The sequence below is a fragment of the Ixodes scapularis genome, unplaced genomic scaffold, assembly GCF_016920785.2.
Source record: "Ixodes scapularis isolate PalLabHiFi unplaced genomic scaffold, ASM1692078v2 PGA_scaffold4__175_contigs__length_147842914, whole genome shotgun sequence".
Lineage (NCBI taxonomy): Eukaryota > Metazoa > Arthropoda > Arachnida > Ixodida > Ixodidae > Ixodes > Ixodes scapularis.
This window is the reverse complement of record NW_024609879.1, coordinates 117,815,130-117,834,730: the sequence shown is the minus strand read 5'-3', so window position 1 is coordinate 117,834,730 and position 19,601 is coordinate 117,815,130. Positions and strand designations below refer to the sequence as shown.

At 48.5% G+C, this 19,601-nt stretch overlaps 1 protein-coding gene across 1 annotated transcript in view; it reads left to right on the top strand.

Annotated features, from left to right (window-relative positions):
* The first annotated feature begins 14,646 nt into the window (after positions 1-14,646).
* The window catches only part of LOC115316102 (venom metalloproteinase antarease-like TtrivMP_A), a 58,127-nt gene continuing 53,172 nt past the window's right edge, over positions 14,647-19,601 (top strand). Inside the window, exon 1 of the mRNA XM_040212640.1 lies at positions 14,647-14,707. Coding sequence (XP_040068574.1) covers positions 14,647-14,707 — 61 coding nt within the window. The remainder of the gene's footprint in view (positions 14,708-19,601) is intronic.

Genomic DNA, 19,601 nt, shown 5'->3' with positions numbered 1-19,601 from the left:
TCGTTGAAGTGTTAATTAGCAAAAAGCTACGAAATAAATCTTAGCACTTTGTTCCAGCTACCCTGCTTCATTAAAAGATGCTCAGATCGTCGTTTAGTGTGACTATAGCAGTTCAGAGATCTCAACAAAAAAAATCTACTTCGATTTATTGCGCGGAGAGTTTTGGCAATTACGGCAGCGCAGAAGATCGAAACTAATTCGGAAAAAGCACGCTGGGAGCGGTAAGTGTTTTACTGCCAAAGAGCCATCAGAGTGTTACGAAGGTTGTTGTGTCAGTTCCTGTGAACAGGTGACCAAACGCTTTGGCCCAATCGCAAATCGACTTGTGGCCTGCACCGTCCATCCGATTTGTGATTGAGGCAAAGCTTATTGAAAGCCCAACTCTATACGTCCTATCGATGTAAACATTAAAAAACAAAACCAGAAGGGCCGGTTATGGTACAAGGAAATACACAGTCGTTAACTTTCGATTTTAAATCTGCTTGCAGGAGAAGGCCGCGAGTATACTTTAGATCGGAATAAAACTTTTGCTAACGTACTAGCATCACATTTGTACGGTACCCACTACATATAAACAAATTACTTCTAATTTATTACTTTTTCGAGTAATTTGGTAATCATTGAAATATATATATTAGGAAGTAATCACACGAGTGATCTCATTACTTTTAAAAGTACTAAAATTACTCGCAACCGTTACTGTTTTTCTTTTATCTTTTTAATCGCGCTTTTTCGTTTCTAACTGACAGGAGGATAGTTTCCCGAAATTTCTGAATTAAGAAGTTAAGTACTTCATAATTCGGTGATCGTAATTCTATAACATTCAATTCGAAATACCCGTTTTGAAACTGGCCGCAAAAAAAAAAATTTGTCGTTTCGAAAATCTGAATTTATCGGCAAAAATAACGGTTACTTTTTCATGTAGAGGCCGACTACCTTTTCCTGAAGTAATTACCTCAGCAGCACGGAATTCGGCCAAGCATGTGCCAATCGCTGGTTATGGTCTTTTGGCCACTGGCCAAAAAGTAGCCATTCATCGGCCAATGTTTGGTCGGTGGCTGATGGCCAGTAACCATTGGCCAATGGCCAGACAGAGGCGAGTCATCAGCCAGTGGCTGCCACTGTCTGGCCACTGGACGAAGAACCATTTCCAGCAATTGTTCAATGATTGGCTAAATCTGCGCTGCTTGAATAAGTAATTTCGTTAAATACTTTTTAAGCAAAATTAATTGGAATAGTATTTGAATACGTTTTTCCTGTAACGTGTACAAGACTGGTTTAAAGCAGCTTACGCTACGCCTCTCATCACATTCTGGCGCCTCCTCGGCAGCGAAACTGTTTCCCTCCAGGCGCGCTCTTTCCGAATTAGTTTCGATTTCGCGCTGCCGTGATTGCCAAATTCGCCGCGCAATAACTAGAATTACAATTTTGTTTTCTTAGATCTCTCAAGTGCTTTAGCCCCCCTAAACGACGGGCAGAAAATCTCACATAGAAACAAAGAAGCTAAAACAAAGCGCAAAAAAACTTAATTAGAGGTATTTTTAATTAAGGTTATAATAAATACTTTACACCTCCGACCCAGCCTCCTCCGCCGTATAGAACGTAATCCCAAAGAAATCGTCTTTATCCCAAGTTTTCTTCTTTGTTTTTCTTTGTTTGAAGTACTGTCATTCTTATGTCAAACACCCGTTATATACGTATATATTCCGCATCGTTTTATGAGACACAGCAGCAGAAATTTTGGGAAAACATCCGCGACTTATACCCCGGAAAACACGGCATTACAAGGAACGCGGCTTGCGTTAGCTACATAATCTTCCTTTAAATTGCCTAAACGACAGATAAGGTCGTTTATTACGTTTTTGTTCAACTGTTCTCCGAACCTGAACTGTAGATATTTTTTTTTTATATAAATATACGTGAAACCTCACATAAAAAAAAAAAAAAATGTTGACTCCTGACAGTTCGCTTTCATCGCATTCATTGTCTGCTGTTTACTCATGAGAGTGCTAAATCCACGTGTAAGACAGCTGCTTTGGTTGCGTTCAGAGCGACCAAAACGGCAGCAACCGCAACCTCGCCGGGATATTCGTTCTCCGCATGAATCATGGAAAACGATGTAAGCATTGTGAAGCAATCATTCGTAGGGTTAGGTCCGTTGCCGCACCCTTAGTTGCTTTGAACGCAATCGACGCTAACGCGTGGGCCACAAAGGGGTGAGTGCCTTGGAGATTTTTTAGCTACCCCAACAAATTAAAATTTTGAAATCATCGGCCTTTCCTGTATGCTTTTTAGTATCGCGAGATTCAAGATAGTTATTTTGAAATCGGCAAGTAAGCAGGATCCAAAAGCCAACATTCAAATGTACCCACTTTTTCAGTGTAGTGACGTCAGGGGTATGCAGACTTGCTGGTCGAGCGGGCAGTCTAAAAATGGACTATGCCCAGCGTCTGTTTTAGGCTGCTGCGCGGAGGTTGAAGCGAGCTTCCAAAGCATTCATTTGACATCGTAAAAGTGCTTGTAATAAGTTGGCAAAAAGTCTACAGTCCAAATTGTGAAACCCTCTCTTCAACCAAAGTGAGCTAGAGGAGGGGTAGTGAGATCAGGCGCCGAGGCGCGCCATGCATTGCTGTGAACTGGCGCGTGTGGAAAGGTCCCGGATGTACGCGGCGGCGCTGCGGACGTAGTGGCTGTAGTATCCAACCGCTTCCAAGCGTTCCGAAGGCCCTGGCCGAGGACACTTGGCTTGCGTTTTTGGCAGCTCGAAGTGGCCCCCATTCTGAACCTCTCTTTACCCCGTGTTACCCGTGTCTGCTGTCGTTTATGGTCATTGAAGTGCCATGCCGAATCGGCGTTGACAACACCACTGCTTCGCTCCGGGGTGCCAGAGGGGCTATCAGCTGGCGGAAAGGTGAGCAGCGCAGCTGTTCTCAGTGCCTTAGGAGGAAGAGCAAGGAAAAGTTTGGGAACGGAACTTGCATCGCCAGGATAAGCTCCTGGACGAAACGTGTTCGGTGTGTGAGCTTCATTTCGACCGATCGTTTAATACGCGAGACATCGTTCACATTATAAACGATGAAGAGGTGCGTATTCCGTGGAACGCCGCAGCTGTTGCCGGGCGTTGAACAGACAATGCTTCCAAATGCTCCGAGCTACCGATCAAAGAAAGCGTCGCAGCCAAGGCCCACGAGAAAGCGAAAAAACGCCGATGCTTCCTCAGTTGACGGTAAAAAAGGCCACACATTGCCTCTCCAACTGCCTGCAGCAGCACTGGCAGCACCACACCGGCTGCAGCCGATACCGGGGCGTTTGATGAAGCCTGTATGCCCGAAGAATACTCCACGCTGCGTGTCCCCTCCGAGTACTGGATCCGTCACCGAGTTCCGAGCCTCAGTGGTTTCGTGTATTGTAAACTTAAAATGTGTGACAATGAAGTTTTATCCGAGAGAGTAGTGATTTGTTTCACGAGACAGCATGCCTGGTGTAGTATACACTGTTCATCTTTGTGGCTGAAGGAGGACGCGTCGTCAGCTGCGAGGAAGTGGAGGTTCTTCTCCGAGACGTCGTCTCCTATCGTCTCTGTGGAGGTGCCGTGCCGACGAAAAATAGGTCCCGCGAACAATTGCGGTAATATGTAAACGCATTGGAACCTATAGGAAGAACCCACCGCGTCGCGAAATTAGAACCCGCGAATTTATTTGAAACTTCAGCTTTGAGCTAAATCGCGAAATATTGAGCCCACGAAAAATACGTCGTTTACAGTATTGTGTTTTTGCTGAGTTTATCCAATAAAAAGTGTATTCTTGTATAAATAACAGGATTTGCTGTCACACGAGTTCCTTTTGTCCAGCAGTATTTACCCAACAGGTTTCTTTGAAATTGCTTAAGAAGAGACATGATGATGAATCAATAAAGGAGATTAAACCTTGGGGCTAGCTATGCACGGTTTCAATACTAGGTATAAAAGGAATGCCCTGTTAACGAGTGCATGCCATTTTTTAGGCTTTAGCCGTGACTGTTTAAATGTCTAGGAAACATCAATATGATCCTCTCTCAATATTACAACTAGCCATTTATGCGCGCGAGTGAAGGACTCCTTCTCCATTAAATAGCTTCACCCTGTTTCTAATGAGAGACACTTAAAAACCCATCCGCCCTTAAAAAAAAAGAAAAACAAATTGCACAAACATTTTGATTTTTAAACAGCGCCCGGGAAATATAACTGGCGGTGTTCGCCTTCCACTTCGCGCAGTTCCGCTTCGTACCCCGCGCATTAAAGCGAACACGGCCAGACGAATTGTGTCAATTCTGTGTCGCGTATTTTGTTTTATGGGGTTTGGACCTAAAACGGAAAACATTTCGAACCGAAACGCCCCAAAAAAGAGTGTTTAGTCGCGCAGCAAATGCAATGCGAGCCGCCCTGGCCACCCGCTTCATCCAGCCCATGCATTCGCGACGCCCTCTCGTGCCGTCGACACAAAGTGCGGCCGCTGTCAGCGCGCGCTGACCTCACTACCCCTCCTCTAGTTCACTTTACTTCCGCTGACATAAGTTTATGATTGTTGCCAGTAGAAGTGTTTTCTTTGGAAAACATGCTGAGGACCAAACTTTTAAATTCAATAACTTCGCGGAAGAATTATATTTTGGGCCAATTATTGGGGTACATATTCATCGATATTAATTTATGTATATATTTATATACCGTCAGGGCCCATAAGGCATTACAGAGGCGATGGGGCATATAAGAACTCACTCAAATATGCAGCATAGAAAGCAATGATGAAAATACAAACAAATCGATGAATATCAACAAAAGTGATTAGTTAGTGCTTCTTAAGACAAATCGAGTGATAGGATATAGTTACTGATAATTCTTGAAGCTGACTCCACTCACAAGACGTTTTTTTTTCTGAAGGAGTAATTGTATACTGATGTTTTACATTGAAGAATGCCGACTCTGAAACAGTGATAGATGCGTGAAAAATTATGCAAACGCGTGAAAAAGTCAATATTTTTTTTTCTTTATAGAAACGTTAAGGTGATAAGTTTTGTGGAAAGTACAAAGACGATATATTTCTCGTTTCAAAGAAAGGAGAGGCAGAGACAAACAGGCTTTCACAGATGACGCATTGGTGGTGCGATGATAGTTACAATAAATAAAACGTACTCCGCTATTTTGCAGGCAGAACTTCTAGGTTAGTCGCAAGTGTTGCTTGTCCGGGGTCCCAGATCGACGAAGCGCACTCTATTTCTGATCGAACGAGTGTTCTGTACTTTTATTGTTCACCGGTTTCAGCAACCTGTCTCATTAGCTCGCAGTCCGTCCTCTTTTTCTGTGAACTTGGAGCAGCGTTGCTTCTTGGTTCACACTTCAATTTGTGGCACAAACCAAGGCATAGATGCTCCGCATTCCTGCCAGTTCAAACTCGCCTCAGCATCCGCGCGCTCATTGGCTTCCTCCCCGTAGCGTCGCCTCCCTCTCGCCTCTGTCGTTCACCACTCACATCCTCTCAACGCTGCTCGCTTTCCTTCCCACTGTTTTGTACACAAACAGACGCCGTCAGCTTTTCTCTCAATGGTGGGTACTGTAACGTATGCATTAATAATCAATTTACGAATGGTAATCATTTTCGTCTGGCGACCAGGCAACACTGCTCAAGTTAGTCCCTCCATGGTGCCCATACAAAACTTGATCATATTTAGCTGAACGCTCTCTCATTTTAGGCGCCCCCGTGCTCACCCAAGTTCGCCTCGCCGCGGTACGATCGCATGCCTTCACACCACTCGGCTACTCCAGCGTATATTCTTGCTTTCATCCTTTGTCCCTTTGATCTTCCACCCTGGATCCACCTGCGCGATCGTCGCGAGCGTTGGCGAGTTCGTCCGCAGAGAGATCAAGCAATGCTGAAGACGGCTTCTCATAAATTATTCCGTACCGCCGGAGAGTTACATAATACGTACTGATTGTGGTCCACTCGGACACACAGTGGATAGAAGCATCGGGAGAGAACACAGTAGAAGCCCAGTGCAACATCTATGGTCTATTTGGACAGCCAAGAACACTGGTGTTCGACAACAGACCCCAGTTTAATATTACATTTTTCAAACAGTTTTTAAAACAGACATGTACAGCAACCCACCACCACTTTGTATGACTTGTAGTCCAACGGATTCTGCTGCCAAGCCTTGGCAGCGGCTACAGTGGTATTTTTTGGTGGTAATCTCGCACTATAATAATCACCGCCCGATCGGTATGTACTTCGCTCGTCTCCCAAGGACTGACACACCACAACGAAAAGACAGCGAATGGGCTTACTGTACTTCCCAATCGCACGTCCTCGAGAGCCGGCAGTCTGGGCCCGCCGACTATCGTTGTCGCCCGTCGTTCAGAGCTCGCAGTCGGTGTCCAGCCTACGGATCTTCTTTCCCACGCCAGCGCTGCGTAGGCTAGCTGTCCCGGCCTATCACAGCACGAGTCTCGCTGCGGAACCACCTCGGGATCATCATGGCCCAGGCCGGTATAGCCAGCAGTGTTGCGGAGTTGCCACTCCGGAGTTGGAATGATTCCGGAATCATTCCGCATTTTCACGACCCCGGAATGGAATGGGAATGGAATGGCGGCAACGTTGAGAGGAATGGAATGGGAATGGAATTAGGAGCCTTTTGCCCGGAATGGAATGGGAATGGAATGGGCACGGTTCTTCTTTTTTTTCTTTTTTCTGTGGTGTTTGCGGTAAGCTAAACCGAGCCAGTCAGCGAGTCAGCTGCTCAGAAATAAAATGAGCGGGAAACTGCTAGCCCGCGTGGAGCCCTAACAGACTTATACGCCAAAAAAATGCAATACAAAAAACAAGCGTCAAAGCAAAGAGCAAAGGGGAAAGGGAGGTAACGTGGCGCCTTTCACGGACGCGCAGGCGTCGGGCTTCGATGGCGTTACACGAGAGCGAAACAAGAAACCAAGTACCAAGCAAAAGAAAAGGGAGCGTCAAAGAAAGAAACCGCCATGCGCAACTCCTCATCGTCCTTCTTGTTATGCTTTTTTTGTTGTTGCGACAGTTTGTAGAATGCACGCCCGCGCACAGACTGAGATCTGGGAGCGGAGCGACTCATAACTCGCAGAGCTCTGATAACTCGTTGACTTGGGCGCCGTCGAAAGATGATCAGTTGTTGTTTTCTTATAGTTCGAGGCGCGTTGTTTAGCAGGCAGCCAACCCTGCCGCCTTCCACGTTCATTCGTGCGCACTCCTTTGAAGTGCGAAATGTGGGTTTGCTTCGGCATTAAAACAAAGCGAGATTCACTTCCCTCTTCTCCTCTTGCGCTTTGCTCCGAGGCTTGTTTTTCTATACTGCATTTGTAGTGTAAGTCCGCCTATTACTTGGTCTTTGTTCGATGCTTGTTTTCTGTGTTATATGCTTTAGTGGGTTGGGGTTACAAGCAAGCTAGCGGATTCCCGCTCATTTCCCTTGACTTTAGTCTCTGCATACGTCGTTTCACCTTGCTATGGGCCGCTGCGGACGCTACGAGTCACCCTAGGCAATCCAGCACCGTGAGCGGGACTGCAGGGTCACGCGACACTCAGAAGGCACTGGATTGGTTTCGATGGCTCTCGTGCTGTCTGTCGAGGTCCATCGTAAGGTGAAGTAGACTTTCGTCACCGCTCTTAGTGTGACCGAACTGACTAGACCCGCAGAAAGATCGTCCCGCGCCAGACGAGGCGCGACCGTTTCTGTGAGGGCAACTGAGAAGGAGAGCTGGGAGCTAGCTGCCACAGAGGTTTTGGCTTCCGCGCGTCTCGGCTCTCCGGTCTGCATTTGTGCTCCTTGTCCTGGACCCTATTTGAGGCGGTGAGAAGTCAGTTGGACGGTGTTGCTGAGGAAGCACGGGGAATGGCAATTCGAACGGTGCGGTATTGCCCCGTTAATTGTATCTTGATGTGAAGAGCTTTGTCAACGCTGACTTCCCAACCCGTCGCCCCAACGCGAACAACCGACACCGAGGTAGAAGAATGAATCGGTTGGTACCGTCTGCTGCCTGAACCCTCCAGACCGATCTCACCAGCTGAGTACGCCACCGCTGCCGATATGCATCGTGGGAGCTGTAGTCTTTCTGCACGCGTGACCACCCTGCTGGAGGTTTGCGCGCGCAGACCACGAGGCAGCATGAGCTGTCGCGTGAAGTGGCGTCTGCCTCCTACGAACTACAGTTATGGCTGCGTCACGCATGCGTGGAACGCTTGGCGGGATCGGTCTATTCGGACGAGAAGAGAAGATAAATACAGATCGAGTCATGGTATCGTAGAAGACATTTTTCTACATTAGTCGCGAAGAAAATAAACAAGCTGCGCGCTGAAAGTTGTGCAACGAAACTATACACGATGCAGTCGGCGTATATCATCGAACTTTATTCGCCATCTGAAGAAGAAACACGAGAAGGAGTATGCGAAGGTTGGAAAAGGGCAGGCGAACCAGCCAAAAATTGAATTGAATATGATAAGAAATATCGAGATTCGTAAAGCAAGCGTGAACTTATGCGTTTTAAAACAGGTAAAGTGACCTGGTCTACACTGTCCCTCGTGCTGCGCCGCAGAGGTTGCATTTTGTCAGAGGATGTGTTCTTGCCGCTGTGCATGGAGTCGCTTCCAGCAGTGTACTAGCCGTGTTGCTGTATTTGAAGAATACAGTAATATAGCTTATTCCTGTGCCACGCACGAACTGGATGTCCTTATTGTCTTATCAAACAAACACGCTGGCCGCGTATGTCTTAAAAGTCAAATGCAAAAAGTTAAAAAAAAAAAGAAAAGAAAATGAGTGGATTTAAGTTTTGCTGTTTGTTGCGAGCCACGTGGTCGCAAGACCGATGTCTTAAACAAGCATCGACATATCAAGGGGCTTTCTCGATGTTTGCAGTACATTGTAAATAAACACTTTCTGCCACCAGCGGTCCGCTAGTAAAAATCAGTGCTTTTTTTGATAATTTTTTTTTGCAATTGTCTCTGCATTTGATAATGTCAGCTTTATGCTGCTTATGCCGGAAACAAAACGTAGCTCTCAAGTGCCAATTTTTACGTTTAGGAATTAAAGGAATGGAATGGAACGATTCAGCCATTTCAGGAGTGGGAATGGGCTCAGTGTCCCCATTCCTAGGAGTTGAAAGGAATTGAATTATCGAAAACTCTAATTCTCCGGAATGGAATTGGAATGGAATGGGGGTGCCCATTCCTCAACACTGATAGCCACGGCTCGCCGTTCCCACCGTTCTTGCTCTAAACCTCGCTGGTGTACCACTCCGGGTATCGCCATTGGCAAGACCGGTGCTATCGTTCACGCTCGGCTTCAGCCTCGAGCAGCAGGCTTTGTTTTCGGTGCCAGCTCGTGCCTCTTCGTCCAACCACCCGTCACGCGCCCTCCGCCCCGTCGTCTTCGACCCTCGTCTCCCACACTACCCCCCCCCCCCCTCCCTCACGCCGCGGACTTCGAAGGACTTTGGTACTCGAGATTTCATGGGCCCCAGGAAGAAGGTCTTCCACGTCGGTGGACTGGAGAGGCAGACTAACGCTCTGGTCGGGGCCATGTGAGGTATCGGCAGAGGCGACTGCTGTTGGTGTTGCCGGAGTGGCCACGTTGCAGCGTCCAAAAGCGGCGTTAGGTGGTGGTGGGACCCTCGGCGTTGGTCTTTTTTGGTGCCGGCCTCAGCTGGCTCTTCTAGCATAGCCGGCACACAATGTCGACCTGTCCGCCGCTCGCCGTCCCATTCACCATGATGCAGCAAGGGGCCTGCTCTAAGCTTCTCCCCACGACGCGGACGGAGCTGCCCCGTTGTACTTGGAGATCGCAACGGGCGAAGAACTGCCCACTTGAACCGTTCGTCAGGCTGAACAAGGGTAAGCCACCCTGAGCAGTTGGGAAAACGGATGGCCCCGTGTGGGGTTCTCCCGGTACCCTTTCTGGATGACGCCGTCTATCAGCGGCGAGATGTTTCGGTGGCGCCCTCGTTCGGTCACCTTTCGTGATGTCATTACCTTGTGAAGAAGTTCAATGATGTTTGTAATGAGCATAGTGAAAGCCTGAAATCATAGCGCATTCAAACTAACACTGCCCACACCGTCGAAATTGAAGTTCTTACATTCTTCTTATTTTCGTTGATTTGATATCCTTTGGTGACTTCATAGACAGCATTCGGCCAATTATCGTGGGCCGACCGCAGCGACGCTTTCGATCGCTCACGTCGCCAATAGCTGTCTTTCCAAGAAGCCATTAGGAGCAGAGTGTTGTGCTAAAACCACACACGAACGAACCAGCACTCTGCCGCAGATTGTGGCAGTGGCCATAGCCCGCACGGCAAAATTGCCTGCCGACGGGTTTGTGTACCGTGCGGCTTACTTTGCGCGTCCGCATTCCGGAGCTCGCACCTGGGTCACCAGGAACAGGGGATTACCTGCGTTCTACCAAAACCTCACGTTAATCACTTTCCCATCACGACAGTAATATCCCTTTAAGTCAGCGATGTGAATTTGGCCAGAATCCTCGTTTTTATCTCGCTGAGTAAGCCTAGGAGACGGGTACGACGCTCGTGTCTTTACCTGCGAGTCCTTTTTGCCTCGGAGCAAGCAATGCAACAAAACCACTTGCTGCGTTGCTCAAAGCGTCAGTTTCCATCAGGACTAGGTAACGACGGTGTAAATTATAGTCTATATGTTGCGCCAGCGAGGGGATCAAAAGCCCGCGGCGGAATGGCCACACCATATCCGCACTCCGCAACGGCCGCGTACACCGTGTGCGAATCGATGTAAGCGTCAGCGTCCCGTTCCGTCCAAGTGCATACTAGCTCTAGGGACTCATCGGTCCTTGGAGAGGGCGGCAGCTCAGCGAGCAAGCCCGCTTAAACCGTTCGCGCCTCTAGGGAAGCTGGACAGCTACAAGCTCACCTAAATGTCTACCGCCTCATCACCGGCCAGGTCGCGACGCAGCATAACTTATTAAAAGTATTGCTGTTACTGCCACGACCGGCCAGAGTGAAGTCCAAAAAGCACCCTATAATAGCCTCCGTGGACTTCTAGGTTCGACATCCTTGAAGGGAGAGTAGTTTTGTGCCCTTCGTCGATTTTTGGGATGATGCAAAGCAACAAGCCGTCTTGGCCCAGCAGACACTAATCGTAGTGCTCATTAACTCACCTGCTAGCTTTCTCGGTGTAAACTGCTATCCCTGCATTCTTTTCGACACCCCCTAACAAATACGTCCGCCAGCGTTCCTTGTGTGAACTGCTGTTCCCGCAATTTTTCCGACACCCGCTGAAAAACTCGTCCCCCAGCGTTCCCGGTGTCAGCCGCTCTTCCTGAATTTTTTTTGAACACCCCTTGACAATCTCGTTCGCCAGCCTTTTCGGTGTCAACTTCTATTCCAGCAATTTTTCTGACATCCGCTGACAGAAGCGCATCTGCATCATGGGACTCGACAAGCGCTTAATCGCATCACCCCAAGCCTAAAGTCTAAATCTGTTCTCTCGTCTTAAATTGTAAATCCTAATAAAAAATAAATCCTGACTCTGCCATGAGTTTTGGCTTTTTTACCTCCTGTCAGCCGTTATCCTGCGTTCCAGCGAACGTGCGGTGCCGATCCTCCGCCTCTGAAGACGACTTTCTTACATCTTACCCGCCCTCCTCGTAACCCCCCTGTAGCATCACCTCCTCGCAACCAATATTCCGGGGCGCTCGAGGGAGCGCGTCCGCAACCTCGTATTTCGAGTTCTTTCGGTACTCCACGGAGAAGACACCTGCTGAGCTCGGCTGTGAGATGGGTCGCCAACATTCCAGCAGTCTTTTTCTCGACGGGCGTTGTCAGCGTTAGTGAACAACCCGCTCAACGCATCCGTGAGACTCCTTGGGGACGGCCAGAAACAGAGGCATACCACCAGGCCCCATGTTGGATGCGCCATTTGTGGTATTCTTTATGGTAATCTCGCTTTATAAATATCACCGTCCGATCAGTGTGTGCTTCGCTCGACTCCCAAGGAGTGGCACAACACAACGAGAAGGCACCGAATGCCTTTACTGTACTTCCCGGTTTCCTGTCCTCGAGAGCCGGCAGTTCGGACCCGCCGACCATGGTTATCGCCCGTCGTTCAGAACTCGCCGTCGGAGTCTGTGTCAAGGCCTGCGGATCGCCCTTCCCACGCCAGCGCTGCGTAGGCTAGCTATCCAGGGCTAACACAGCCCGAGTCTTCCTACGGAACCTCTCAGGGATCGTCACGCCCAGGCCGGTATGTCCACGGCTCGTCGTTCCCAACGGTCCTGCTCCAAACCCCGCTGGTAGACCGCTCCGGGCATCGCCATGGGCAAGATCGCCTTCATTGTCCTTGCCCGGCTCCAGCCTCGCGCAGCAGGCTCTGTCTCCTGCGCAAGCTCGAGTCTATTCAGCCAACCGCCCGTCACGTGTCCCCCGCCCTGTCGTCTTCCACAAGGTTAAAAACAAGCACTTTCGCAACGTATCCTATTTATTATGCTCCGTAATCCCGCTCACGCGGCTGCCATATAGCGCTGCGTAGTCTAAACATTTTTTTCTTTTTTCGTAGGAAAGGTTCTGATTTTGTTAAAGCCTGTTACAATCTCAGTAAAGAGTTTCCTGTTTTCCGTACTGCTTTTAAGAGTGACATTCGAAGGGAGCTCCGGGAGGTCAAGGCAAGCCTAGACAACTTTATTAAACGCTTCCAAGAAAGAAAAAAAAATGTTTGAAGCCACTACAAAAAAAAAAAAAAAAAAAATTGAGCAAAGAAAACGTTTATTTTCGAGAGATATGCGAAGTTCTAAAAAGCAAGCCGAGCAGAGTGAACCTATAGAATCACGCTGTACGAGCAGTACTCTCAATATCATAACGTAACGATAAAGAACGTTTCTTCAGCACAAAATGAAAATCCGTCAGCTATCCTGAAAAAAAAATTCGGCGAGTTGACTGAACAACCATGCAATATCGACAGCTGTCCTCAAGTACCAGCGGGCAATTCATCGTCATGCCTGCACACCATCGCCCAATTTCACGTCGGCTGGTTTGTACTACTTCGTCAAAGGGGCAACCGATGTTGAATCCATGCCTTTCCTCTCCATGTCCAAACGGGTCCCATAATGCAATGCGCGCAGGGTTGCATACAGAAAATTTTAGACACACTCGATTATGCGTGTCTAAGTGGCATCAAAAATGTCCTAGGGTGCAAGACGCGTCCTGCTCCTCAGAGGTCATACTAAAGCATGAAAAACACGTGAGCAATAAACCTCCTCGCATCGGGCTACGAGTGCCGTGAAGCGACACGCTTAATGATTTAAATGGTTTGTCCCACCGCTAACACCATTTATGGTACAGGAAAGTGCCCTCGGAAAAATGTGCAGTTCCTCACACCCTGAAAAAAAAGGATGTGATTTCACAGTACATCTTTTTCGAAGGGTAGAATGGCTGCAGTACACCCTTCTACGAGTGTGTACTGCATACAGGAGGGTAGCAAAAAAGTGTAATAGACTACTCCCGTAAAATTGGGCTCATTGATTCCTGTGAACTCGTCAAAATGGTGTGAGGAAAAATGACTGCGAGGAGGTCAAAACATACCAGGTCCAACTTATTTTATTATTTCAATTAGAACGCTCCTTGAGGATACAGCACACACGATATGGAGACACACTTGGGGCACAAGCCCAAAAATGGAAGACTCACACAGTGTCTTTCCAGCATGTCACGACACGTCGTCGTGAGTTTAAATGCTATTATTCACATAAAATACTATTTAGCTATAGGTGTTCGGCCTTTCGTGAAGTCTAAATGAAAGCGTGGCCGCGTAGCTTGACGCTGATTAGTTGATAGGTGGGAGAGGAGAAGTGAGGCTGTCGACGCTGATCAGGTAACGGGGAGGTAGGGGCGGGGGGGGGGGGGTTGTCATACAACCAGAGGGGTAGGCGAGAAGGAGCTCACACATCTGTTCACACTGAGGGAGACGAGCTCAAATGTATGGAAGGCTCTGAATGATCCCCAAGTTTATCTGTCCGATTAGCGGTAGTATCGCTTCATTCTAGGAACAACTCTCAAGTGTACACATGGCACGTGTTAAGCTATCTGTTGAAGAGCGCTTTGATCGAAGGCGTCTTTAGGCTCAGAGTTTCTCTGAATGTTTGCAACACACGAACGTGTCCTGTATCCAACGCGCCTAGCAATTTGTTTGTTCCGTAACGCCTAAGAGGTCAATGACAGAAATAAAAAGGTGGGGTTTCCTTGTGCGATCCGCAGCAGAGTCTAACCCCATTGTCTATCAAGCTACCAGCGCACTGCCGCCGTTTCTTGATTCAGACGTCTGGGAAAGGCTCGGACTTATAAAAAAAACATTGTTTTTCTTCAAAAGTAAACTTCTTGGCAGTAAGATTTAAACAAAATATAAAAGTTGTTTTGAGCATCAAACATTTCAGACACGTTATCAGCTTGATGACGTTTCTGACGTTCGAATATTTTTTTTACGTCATAACTTTATGAAGAGTTTCGGGCGCATATAAACACGAACATATTAGATTTTCGTTCAGAAGACTGACCGTCCACGCTGTCTGTTCAACAGTTTATAAAGGGAAGCACATTTAAGCATAGATAGGACCATTCTTTTCGGCATCCATTAAATCATCATGCTCCTTATCTTCAAGTACGTATTCTTCTCAGGACTGCTCCTGCGTGCCGTCGATTCCGGTAAGTTATATGACAGAAGCATATACCTAGAATGTATATTAGAAGCTATGTGCGAGTTTATACTTGTGCTAACTCTTTCCGGTAGCTTGAACTACCTAATGTCTGGGCTTGGTATTGTTTCTGCGAAAGCTTTAACAATCCCTAAAAATATGCTGTTTGAAGTTAGACTAAACTGTTTGCGGTAGCAAACTGCGAGTCTTGGCAGACATTGAGGATTGCAAAAACATTAAAATTGGCAAAAGGATTAATTAAAAGTTACTAATCCATTTTTTAATTAGTAAAAATATATATATCGTTTCATGAGAAACTTGTTAAAGATTATCGAAAACCGTTAAATCAATTTTTCTTGAAAGATATAAGACCGGGGCAGCATTTTACGGCATTCCGTAGAAGTGCCCGGTTTGGACGTGTTTCTAGCTTTCGGCTCCTTACTGGGGCGCATCATTGCGCCCTCGGTGCTGCTGCTCAGTGGCCGAGACGCGCAACATACGTGCGCCATACTTCTCTCCATCCTACGAGGGAGGCAAGGTGGTGACCTATCGTCGCGAACATCTGGGAGCAGGACCCTTAAATCAAAGATGGGTCGCGATAAGAAACCGAAAATTAAAAACGCGTCCAAACTGAACGTTCCTGTTTTTTTCTTTTTGAACGCCATAAAATGCTGTTTCCGCATAATATTTTTCTAGAAAAAAAAAGTTGATTTAATTGTTTTCGATTATACCTAGTAAGTTTTCCACCGGAACAATATGTTTATTTTCACTTACTCAAAATATTTAGTAAAGTAGTTTATTATTATGCTAATTAGCATGCTTTTGCGACTCTTGATGAACACCAAGGCTGCTAGCCCGTTCCCGCAAAAGAGTCTCTTTTTATTGCGAACATTATATTTTTACATACTTTTGCAAACTTTCGCAGAAGCACCCTGTATATATGAAATGCACAGTCTCTGACGTCTGTTAAGTCAAATGTACGGGGGATCGGTGGCCGAGTGGGCTGAAGCGCACACCCAGCTCGACGCGCGTGGAGCGAAAGCTCGCGCTGCAGAACCCAGGGATCCTGGGTTCGAGCCCCACCCCTGCCCGTTTCGATCTGGATGAGCATCGTACCGGCGTGCGGTCGTGTATCACTAGTGCGTGGTGCACGTTAAAGACCCCAGGCTAGCGGTTGTACTGCACTGGCCAAATTGCTCATCTACAGCGTGTGACTCGTCGCAACTTTAATGGCAGACCAACTACACGCTGTATATATATCCCCACCACCCCAATTATTATTATTTTTAAGTCAAATGTAAACGAAAGCTAGAGAAGACATCTTAATTTATACGTCGTAAGCAGCAGGTTTGAGCAAAGAGCACTTGTGATATAGTCGTTAGTGTTCACCACCTTGGGAAGTACCGAATAATATTGTCGGTAACAAGATGAGAACGATAAGGCGAGTCTTTCGACTGCCCGATCTCCCGCACGCCCTTGTTGCCTTCCGCCGTGCTTGGTGGCCTGTGCACTCTGAAAGCTCGCAAGAAGCCGAAGTGCTATCGCATATAGGAAGCTCGCATAGGAGGCGGAGGAACTGAAGGTCCTCCCTGTCCTTTGACAGGGAGGACCTTGACAAGAGGAGATCTCTCCTTGACCTCTCCTTTGACAGGAGGAGATCCTGTCAACGACTGCAGCAGGCACGTCGAAGCACATTATGATAGAAGAGCGTTGCTTCCTTTCAGTCATCCATCTGCTTCGCAGCCCTTCTCAATCACGGGCAAGTACTACATTTGTAGCAACACAAAACTGATCGGGACCTCTCAAAATTCGCAAACTTTATAAGCATCCGTGTGCACTCGCCATGTCGGGGACGTGCACCCTGCGTTAAGGAAGTGATCAAGGCCACAGCGGACCATCTCATGTAAACGGAGATGGCTTCAACACGAAGGACCGCAAAGTTCTGGCAGTGTGTGTTAGTCAGTAGCCTTCAAAACGGCCAGCCCGTTTTTTTTAAGATACATCTAAAATTACAGAAGGGAACGAATACATTTCACGGAAGCGTATGACGCTGGGCAGTAGTCATGTGGATTACAGTAGAGATCAAATGTTTATTTATAAGGACTTCGCGTGGCATCCTCTTTCATTGACCCCCCCCCTCCCCCAACCCTCCTTAAACAACACACTAAATTTGTACCTGTCGTACTTTCTTGGTATTTCCTGAAATATTATACTCGCATTCATCTTATGTTATAAGAACAAAGTGGAAATGAGCGTTGAAGTACGTGCATACGAGAAATACGACAAAAAAAAAAAGAATTCGGTATGTGTCCTCGGTGTCGCTTTTGGACAACTTGAAATGCCACCGATATTTGATGCAGCAGTAGAATTTGAGAACATGACAGCTTATCTTCCTCCGAAGCTCGCACCGGGAAATGCAGCTATTTTACATCTTATGGAGTCAGGAATGAGAAAACTGTTTACCCGAGTTTCATAAAGGTTTTGCTGCTGACACCAGTCCTAGATTTACCGTGATTGGATGTTTTACTCAAGTCATCAAAAATGTTAAAAAAAACTTAAATAAGCCAGTGTGTTAACCTGTGTTTCGCGCTTAGCTGTGGTAGCACAGCGATCGCCGACAGGCGACCGCTGTGCTACCACTGCGGTGAGGCCGACCACGTCTATCGAAGGTGCCCCTATCGTTAAATGGGCCTACGAGGATTTTGCGCCAAACGACCCTCACCAAAGGTACGGCGAACGCCCTCCTGACATTGAAGATAACCTCCGACGACCCCTGTCCCCGGTGCTGACTCGACCCCGAGGTTCCCGCTCACCTTCGCCACGACGTGCGCTCTCGCCCTTCCGCCGCTCTCGTCGGGACAGCCTGTCCCCCCTATCGCGTCGGGAAAACTAAGTGCGGTAACACCTGGAGGTGGCGTTGCCGAAAACGACCAAAGTAAAGAGCCTCCAGAAACGCTGGAGCGCTCCCACTCCCCCGACGCCACGCATCGCAACGAAGCCACTGCAACGGTGTCCAACAACCTAAATGTTGTTATCGACGGCTACGACGCATCGGCACTCGTGGACACCGGAGCAGACTACTCAGTCATGAGTGGGAGGCTCTCTCGCCGCCTGCGAAAAGTTACGACGCTCTGGGGAGGACCACAAGTTTGAACCGCCGGAGGACACCTTATCACGCCTGTCGGAAGTTGAACTGCTCGCGTCGAAATCCACGGCGAAACGTGCCCTGTGAAATTCGTCGTTCTACAAGCCTGTTCCAGCGATGTCATTCTCGGCATGGACTTTCTGTGCGAATACGGCGCCGTCATCGACCTGGGTCAGAACAGATTGGCGCTGCGGAAGCCTGTTCCGCCTTCAGAGAATCCCAAACAGCGTCACCCGCCGTCCGAGTCGCCGCCGACCACGTGAACCTGCCTCCAAGATCAAGTGTTGTCGTACCTGTCGTGGCCGATACAGCTTCCTGCGGAGAAGTTCTTCTCGAGGGAAGCCTCCAATTGCTCCTGGGAAGAGGAATAGGCGTCGCAAGAGGGGTAGCTGAACTTCAGGATGGGCGGACTGTGGCCCTCGTGACGAACTTCCGAAACGAAACGCAACACCTCACGAAAGGTGCAGCTGTGGGCCACGTCGAGGAACTCCGAAACCCCGCCGAAATCACTGCGATTACTGACGAATCCTCGCCGCCTCAGCCAGAAAGTGCGTTGCCAGCGCAGCTCGACATTGACTCTAAGCTTCCGGGCCCGAAAGGACGGCAGCTGCTTAACCTCGTCGCCGAATACCGCGACTGCTTTGCGACGTCGTCGAAGGTACGCCAAACCGCCGTTGCGAAGCACCGCATCGCTACCGAGGACGACGCACGCCTTGTGCATCGATCGCCGTACCGAGTCTCCGTTAAAGAAAGGGAGGTAATCCAGGAGCAAGTTCAAGAGACGCTGAAAGACGACATAATCCAACCTTCAAATAGTCCGTGGGCCTCGCCAGTCGTGCTGGTTAAGAAGAAGGACGGAGCGCTAAGGTTCTGCGTGGACTACCGGCAGCTGAACGCGGTGACGAAGAAAAACGTCTACCCACTGCCCCGCATCGACGACTCTTGACCGGCTGCGCCACTCTCGATATTTATCATCGATGGACCTGAAGAGCGGCTACTGGCAGATCGAAGTCGACGAGCGGGACCGAGAAAAGACAGCCTTCGTCACGCCGGATGGACTGTACGAGTTCAAAGTGATGCCCTTCGGACTGTGCACGGCACCAGCAACTTTCCAGCGTGTCATGGACACAGTGCTGGCAGGGCTGAAGTGGCAGAGGTGTCTCGTCTACCTCGACGACGTCGTCGTGTTTTCCAGCGACTTCGACGAGCACTTGCGACGACTCCGAGCAGTTCTCCAAGCCATACGGAGCGCCGGACTCGCCCTGAAGTCGTCAAAGTGTCGGTTCGCCTATGACGAACTGAAGTTCCTAGGCCACGTGGTTAGTAACTAAGGCGTCCGCCCAGACCCCGAGAAGACTCGCGCCGTCGCGGCATTCCCAGCGCCGAAAGACAAGAAGGCCGTGCGAAGATTCCTCAGACTTTGTGCCTACCATCGACGCTTCGTTCGGGATTTCGCAAGGATTTCCGCACCGCTCACAAACCTCACGAAGGACGCCGAGAAGTTCGAATGGGCCGAGGATCAGCAGCAGGCATTCGACGAGCTGAAGCGAAGACTCCAGACTCCTCCTGTCCTAGGACACTTTGACCAGGATGCGGAAACCGAGATTCACACGGACGCTAGTAAAGCAAGACTTGGAGTGGTACTGGTTCAAGTGCAAGAAGGCACCGAGCGAGTCATCGCCTACGCGATTCGGACGCTGTCCAAATCGGAGAGAAATTAATCCACGACTGAAAAGGAGTGTCTTGCGGTCGTCTGGGC